At 36.7% G+C, this 8,109-nt stretch overlaps 1 protein-coding gene across 1 annotated transcript in view; it reads left to right on the forward strand.

Annotated features, from left to right (window-relative positions):
- LOC111863647 (high-affinity choline transporter 1) overlaps positions 1-5,350 on the forward strand; it is a gene marked incomplete in the record, with an annotated part of 165,168 nt that extends 159,818 nt beyond the window's left edge. The window contains 3 exon segments of the mRNA XM_033751155.1: positions 1,739-1,842; positions 2,449-2,579; positions 3,975-5,350. Coding sequence (XP_033607046.1) covers positions 1,739-1,842; positions 2,449-2,579; positions 3,975-4,333 — 594 coding nt within the window.
- Between the last annotated feature and the right edge of the window lie 2,759 nt (positions 5,351-8,109).

Consider the following 8,109-nt stretch of genomic DNA (forward strand, 5'->3'; position numbering starts at 1 on the left):
AGGAATGAAGTGGATGACGAATCTATTGCGTCAGACTCAAGTGCAGTCACGCCTCCGCCCTCGACCTTGAAAAGACCACCAGTGTAAGAGCCAGTAAATCGTCTAGAGGGTGGCTTGAAAATTCACAAAATGGTCCATGTTCCTCCCAGTAACAATAAGAAGAATGGTGCCCTGAGAAAGTGTCGCGTGAGTGCTAAGCACAAGGTTAGAAAAGAAACAAGTATCATGTGTGCAGGCTGTGGTGTGGCTCTCTGCAAACTTTCATGTTTCAATGTTTATCACACGAAGAAAAACTAATAAAGAGGTATGGAAAGGAATTTATTGCATAATATATTGTATTTTAATTAGTTCCTGAAAATTTCGTTTTTAAAAACCAATTTTTGTTGAAGTTGTTTAGGAAAAAGTAACTACATGCATTTTAGCGACATAAGGTTTAAAGGGCCTGCCAGGACAGGGGTGGGATTTAAATACCCTTCGTGCCAGTCAAAGAGTTAAGAAGTAATTTGGTCCTTGATATTTCCCTATGCACAAAGATCCAGTTACAATAGTATACAGCAATTTCCTTCCCCATCTGTTTTAGTTCATTCAGTCATTCTTTATTTTTCCATATATATCCATACAGGTTAACAAACCAGGATGTGGAAATAGTCCTTTTGAATACAGATACATCAACATGCATATACAAAATTGCACGAGTCAATAAAACAAAGACACTTACATCGATCTATAAATATAGATAATATTATAGGGCAAAAGAATTTAATAAGATTTCATTTAATAGACATACTTAAAAAATAACCTACTATAAAACTTGTATTTACACCATTTCATATAAAATACCCATATTAACTAAAACAAATACAGTAAAAAATTACACACCTATGACCCATTATGTTTATAACATCAACATCATATTTAACTCCATAAATCCATACAGTATATACTTTAACACATTTAAAACTGTTAAAATTCCAATTTCTATATTCAAATTTATTATTTATTCATTCATTCATTCATTCATTCATTTATTTAATTTCTGTTACTCCAGGCTGGTAAAACTGTAGGATATAGAGGAAGTCAAGGGACATGCAGTCATAAAAAGATTCTGTCAAAAATAAATATAAGATTAACAAGCAAATATAAATATTACAAAGTAACAATTTAAAGGATTATAAATATAGCTAATATTTTGAATTAATAAATGGATTAAACAATTCAACTTATCTAACTCTGTACATAAAAAGTTATCCACTATATAAAATGAAATGAAATTTTAATACCATATTAGCACATCTGTTATCGCACTGAAGTCATGGAGAGTTCAATCATTTTATGAAAGTGTGCTAATTAATAGAGGTGCAACACACTAAATTACTTGAGCATAAAATACTACCAGTTTGTAATTAACAGTCTTATGACCATAAGATATAACAACGTTATTTAAGCTGTCTAGGTGGCTATCTAGTTTTATACTTAAAAAACTCATCAACAGTATAAAAAGAATGCTCATATAAATATTTTTTTAATGCTCTCTTAAAACTTTTAATGTCACATGCCAGTACCTTAATATTATCTGGAAGATGATTATAAATCTTGACACCTGCATAAGCAGGTGTTATCTCATTCAGAATTGTACAGAGCGTCGTTAAATAACCTAAAACCTAAAGAAACAACTAGCCAAAAAACATGTATTATACTGTACAATAACTGCTACCATTATTTGCATACTTTCCTCCAGGCTAGTGACCGTGAGATGTTATGGGTTTTGAGGATTACAGTCATCGTAATTGCTACATGTGGAGCCATCGTTGCGCTGACAGTCGGCAGTGTGTACTATTTGTCGTAAGTATCGACCCAGAGTCATGATAATTGAAACACCTAGAAAGGTACACATTGGCATATCTCAGGAATTTTTTATTGTGACTTTTTTTTCCACACTTTCTTCTTATTGGAATATGCTTTTGATATTGAAAGCTGTTTTTTCTTGTTAAAGAATTAAAATATTGTTTTCCCTGAATCTGCTTAGACACACCTAAGCCCTGGCGCCCTTTCTACTGAATGAACGCCTATAAGTACTGTAGGATTTGAGGTTCTCGCAGAAATAATTATGAAGAATTCTGTCTCCTTGGATATAATACCACATAGTCCTTTGAAAGTCAGCCAACATTTTAGAGGAACATGTCACATCCATCTCCAGGGTCGAAGAATAAGCCAAGCAAGAAACCAGGGTGAAACAGGTGGCTCCACTTGCCACTTGCTTCTTTGGCTTATTCGTCAACCCTGAAGATGAAGGCATCATGTTCCTCCGAAATGTCTGTTTACTTTCATCATAAAGATAGTACTCTTTACCTACAAGCATTCATCATTCAGTGTTTTATGTATAGAATGCCAGAATGCCTGAAATCCTGCTGTGACTGGCATGACTGAAACTATACTCCCCTGTTGCAGTTACCTGTGTGCCGACCTCATATATGTCATTCTCTTCCCTCAACTTTTGCTCATTATTCATTGGCCACATGGAGTTAACACATATGGCTGCCTTGTATCTTACTTTGTTGGACTGTTCCTCAGGATTCTAGGTAAGTAAAAATATCTGTATTTCCTCCGATGTACTTCATTACTTATTTCCTGTTTGGTTGTGTGGTCTTCTAGGAGCCTTGGCCTCTTTCATGACAGATGCCAGTTCTTCGCTATTACTATTACTATTGTCATATATTCTGGAACAATATTAAAACTTCTTAAGATTATTTGACATTGCAGACACATGAAATGTAAGGTTACTGTTGATGGTGAAGATTTACATATGATGAAAAATGAAATGGTTTAATATTCTTAATTTCTAGAAGTTATTTTCATTAACACTTTGACTATTGGTGTACAGTTTGAAATTTAAAATAATGGCATGAATAATGTTAGTTAGTGATAGTATAACTGGTGTGGATTATCTGACCCCTGCCACCCAAACTTAGAGCAATGGCTTGACTCTGTATACAATTGCTTGCTGGGATTTTATCAATTAACTATATCAGTACATTGCCACAGATACCTCAGTCCAAGTGTCACATCATCACTACCTAGCCTGTCTCTTGTTCTGAAAAAGACAAACTTGTGGTCTAGTGGTCAGAGTTCCTGGCTACAGTTCCAGAGGTCCTGGGTTCGATTCCCAGCACTACCAGATTTTCTAAGAAGTAGTGGGTTTGGAACGGGGTCCACTCAGCCTTGTGAGGATAACTGAGGAGCTATTTTAAGGAAATAGCAGCTCCGGTCTAGAAACCGAGATTAACAGCCATGGGGATTCGTTGCGCTGACCACGCGACACCCTCTATCCGCAAAAGTTGGCACTAACTTCGCTGACAAGTGGCAGTCTCTCGGTCGGCATAGTTCACACGCGGACTACAGGCCAAGGAGTTTTTGTTTGTTTGTAATGAAAAACACAGTATCATGGCTAAGATTGGTAAGGGTGTTCAAAAACCAAAATTTCTGTACAGTTTATGGAAGCTGTGCAGGGAATGATATGCCACTGGTAATTCACTGCAGTCTATTCTCTACAAAACACATAAATATCTGGTGTCCTTTTCAAAGAAAAAGGGTGTCCCGGGAGCAAAAACACGTGTTGGTGCTCCTCTAGGTGTGCACAACTTATGAATATAAGGCAACATTATCATTATACCAACGTGCTCAATCAGAATGTAAAAATAAGCATAATTTGTAACATTATCCCTATTGTTGTGATATTTGACTGAAGTTGAACAAGAATTCATTACCATGCAGTGTAACATTTGACTTTAGTCCACATCAAGAAGGAATCTTCTCCTTCTACTTCATCATTAGACTTCATTCACTTGGCTGTTATTTTTTCTTCTTATTATTTATACCTTAAAATTGCATTATTTTTGTGAAAATAGCGAGAAAATAATACACAGGAAAAGGCTTAATGATGTCATAATATTAATGTATTTTTCCTCTGTTTTCAGGAGGGGAAAAACGCTTGGGAATCCCAGCAGTCCTAAAGTTTCCATATTATGACATAGTTACCCAGACTCAGAAGTTTCCTTTTAAAACTTTGTGTATGCTATGTGCTTTAAGTGCCCACATGTTAACAAGTACAGCAGCAAGATTTTTATTTGAACGTGGGTACCTTGATGCAGACAAATGTGATATACTGAATTCCTTCCCACACCTTTCAAGAACTAATAGTGACACAAGACTGGATAAGGAGTCTCAAGAATTATCCCTCTCTGGCATATACACCAAGACAGACAAACAAGGAACTGTGAACATAGCAGCTGTAACTGATTCTACACATGATGTCAGAAGCAATTATGTGAGATAACATGATCCAACAGCTAGATGGGCTTTTCTACTTAGGTACATTTTGCAAATGCGTTCGTTCGTAAAGTCTTCTGGATAGAAGGCTGCAAAGAGAATGTCATACGTGCTAAAATCTTCTTAAACAGTCAGCCACGTGGAAGCTGAATTACAAATCAAGTTGCCAGGATGACAGAGACAGAGAAAATTGCAACTTTGATGTGGCTTACTACCTGAGAAGATTTTAGTGGATTCATCCACTATGAAGGCTTCAACTACCACAGAATATTACATGATTAATATATTGTTATGTGGTAGGTATGATCAGAGACAAGTGAGGCAAGAGTCTCACTGAGTATATAGCCCTGGCATGGATCACACAGAAAATGTCTCTTCCATTATTGTACATTCTCTTGTTGCTGGGGAACAATGTGTCCACAGAGCTGTTCTCTAGCAACAGCTGTTGTACTGTCTCCTGTTTACATAGCTGTTACTTGGCAATGGGTCTACATATCACAGTATATTATCATTGAAGGACTGAGTTGTTTGGTACAATTGTGATGTGCCTAACATGCATTCAGGATGTGATCAGTTTGAATCTGTGCTGTGGGCAGTGTTATCCTGATTGATGTCTTTTATGGTTTGTAGGTCATCACTACTACTTCCCACATACTTCATTGTTCAAAATTCATAATCACTCACTTCTTATTTGATATCATATAACCACAGCAGTTGATATAGCTTTGTACAATGATTGTCCATAAACATACAAGATGATAGTAATTATTGCTTAATTACAGTTACCAGATATTCTGATAATAGTATAAACTGCCAGTTATCCATTATCCAAGCTCTGGAATTCTCATCCATCTGTCAATAATTTTAAAGGAAATTCACCAGGTTTACAGAGTTAGTCAAGAATAAATTTTCATTGTGTATATGTTCACCCAAAGGTTGCTTTGCAGTATACAGAATGTCCTAGGAGGAATGTGCCAAACTTTGGGAGGGTGTTCCTTATGTTATAGTATGTCGATATAACCCAAAACATCTATGTCCGAAGTTGAACGGTTACGGAGATAATGGCCTGAGAAAAGTGTGGTCTTCTGGCGAGTCCACGCACTATACCTGTCAGCTGGCATGTCTTATCTACGTTTGTCCTTGAGTGTGGTGATTCACACTAGCCATAAGCTCCCTTCAGTATACATTGCGGACGCGTTTTGAATGGGCGGTAGGTTAATTGTGCAGAGTTGCTGAAATGCCTTTTGTGTTTTCAAACGTGGAATATTATGATAAGCATTTTGTGTGCGGATTTTGCGGTGGCAATGCACGTGCTGCTGTTGAAGAATACCAAAGGCGTTTTCCCGATCGAAGGATTCCATGTCGAAGTGTATTTACGTGAATTCACCAGACATTGTGTGATACTGGTTCTCTCCCGAGTGTTTCTGTGCACTCTGAAAGGGAGGATGTACGAATGATAAACACACGAGAGAACGTTCTTATGATGGTTCAGAGAAGTCCGCGTCTGTCCACTCGTAGAATGGCCTCTCGCATCGGCGTATCATGTATGCAGGTGTGGCGAACTTTACATGATGAAGAGTTGTATCCTTATCATGATCAAAGGGTACAACATCTGGAACCAGGCAACCATGCTCAGCATATGGATTTGTGCCACTGGATAAAAGCTCATCCCGAACTGTTAAGCATCATTTTATTCGGTGATGAGGCGTCTCTTACCAGGGACAGTGTAAATAATTTACGAAATGTGTATAAGTGGTCGCATAATAATCCACATGAGATAATGGAAACAAAATTCCAAAAGAGATTTTCCGTGAATGTACGTTTAATACAGTTATGTAGTCACTATGTGCAGTCAGCCATGTTACGTCAGCGCTTGCCAGTCATATGTCATGTATAGTGCTTGAAAACCTAAGGACAATTATGACATGGCAAGCATGTCTTCAAGCATGTACTTCAATTTTATGGCTTCATGTCACTCACAAGTCAGTTTGATGTTACGTACATTATTAACATTACAGAAACCACATATTCCTGCCAGTTTTAATATGTATTTTGTAATCAACAAGTGTGTAACACCGGTCAAAGTTTCACACTTCTCTGGCCATTATCTCCTTAACCGTTCAACTTTGGACATAGGTGTTTTGGGTTATATCAGCATACTTTAACATAAGGAACACCCTCCCGAAGTTTGGCACATTCCTCCTGGGACACTCTGTATATGTCTGAAATCCTTCACCTGTCAGACCACTGTGTTACAGTCAAGATAGCAGGGAGTTTCCTGTATTGTTAAACATACTCTGATTTATAAGACATTCGTGACAATATTTTTATTTTATATTGTGGCTTTCCTCAGTCCCTCCAGGCAGATGTTATTTACTGTATTTAATGTCCATCATGTTGCACCATTTATGATTATAGTCGTGTCATTCAGTGCTAAATAGTCCAGTAGTTGGTACTTCAACTTTAAACAAGATATGTAATCAATTTGCTTCTACCACATTACATGTTACTCTTCATAATAAGTATAATCCATGTGTCCTGTGGAGGTTACTCAAAAAGAAAGCTATCTTTGTTGTTAATGTTTTCATTTTTTGATGGGTAGAATTCATAAGCCAAAGGCGTAGGTGGTTGAACAATATTGAAATGGATCTTAGAGAGACAGGCTGGTATGGTGTTGATTGGATTGATCTGGCTCAGGGTAGGGACCAGTGGAGGGCTCTTGTGAACATGGTAGTGAACCTTTGGGTTCCATAAAATGCTGGGAAATTCTTGAGTAGTTGCAGAATTGGTGGCTCCTCCAGAAGGGCTCAACTACATGAGTAAGTAAGTAAGAATTCATAAGCATAGATACATGTACATATATTTTGTATTATAAGCTTTAGCGCAGCAATATTTTAGGTGGGTTAGGCAGAGCTTCAAGAGTTTACATTCCTTATGAATTTCTCTCATCACACCCACTTCCAACACTAAATATGCCGAAATCACATTATTTAGTTGTTAGCTAGTGCTGCTACATGCAAAGCTGATAGTGGCATGTGTCAGAATTCTGAAGTTACCTACATAAATTCTGCATCAATAAAAGGTTTCTGACAATTCTGAAATTCTCATCTTATGATTCTTTGTGTTTTGTTTTAAATTACATGTTCATATGGCTTCTTTAGGATTGAGATTATGGCTGTATGTTGATAAAATTGATATTCATAATTAAATTTTGTGTACCCTAAAATAGAAAGGACCCAAGTGCAGCCAAGCCCTTCTCCCCACCACAGTATATACAGTACATCCCAGTATTTGGTAACTAATAATAAGCATCCATAATACCTAGTACATAGAATGTAAATCAAATGGTGATAACATGTAGTTGCCCATTTGTGTTTATGAACTTCTGAAATTTTTTTTACATCTGTTTGTTAGGTTATTACTACATTAAAGGCGTTTTTAAGTCAAGATACATTTGATCTAAAAGTTTGTGATGATGGTACATTAATAGAAATATTATGTTTCTGAACATTATCCATCATTTTGTTTTTTATTCAAACATGACATTTTCAAGATTTGATTCTGTCTCTGTCTTCAAGTGAATCCTATTTAGCTGGGCCCAGTCAGTTGAGCTAGTCCCCTATCACCAAACCTATGACTGCCTTCAGTATAAGGCTAGCTCTGTTGATTGGGCCCAACTGAGTACGTTTTACCTGAAGATGGATACAGAATTCAGTCAAAGAAATGTTGTTTTAAATAAAAATAGGATGATGGTTAATACCCAGAAACAAAATATTTGTACAA

Source organism: Cryptotermes secundus, unplaced genomic scaffold (assembly GCF_002891405.2).
Source record: "Cryptotermes secundus unplaced genomic scaffold, Csec_1.0 scaffold234, whole genome shotgun sequence".
In the NCBI taxonomy this organism is placed as follows: Eukaryota; Metazoa; Arthropoda; class Insecta; order Blattodea; family Kalotermitidae; genus Cryptotermes; species Cryptotermes secundus.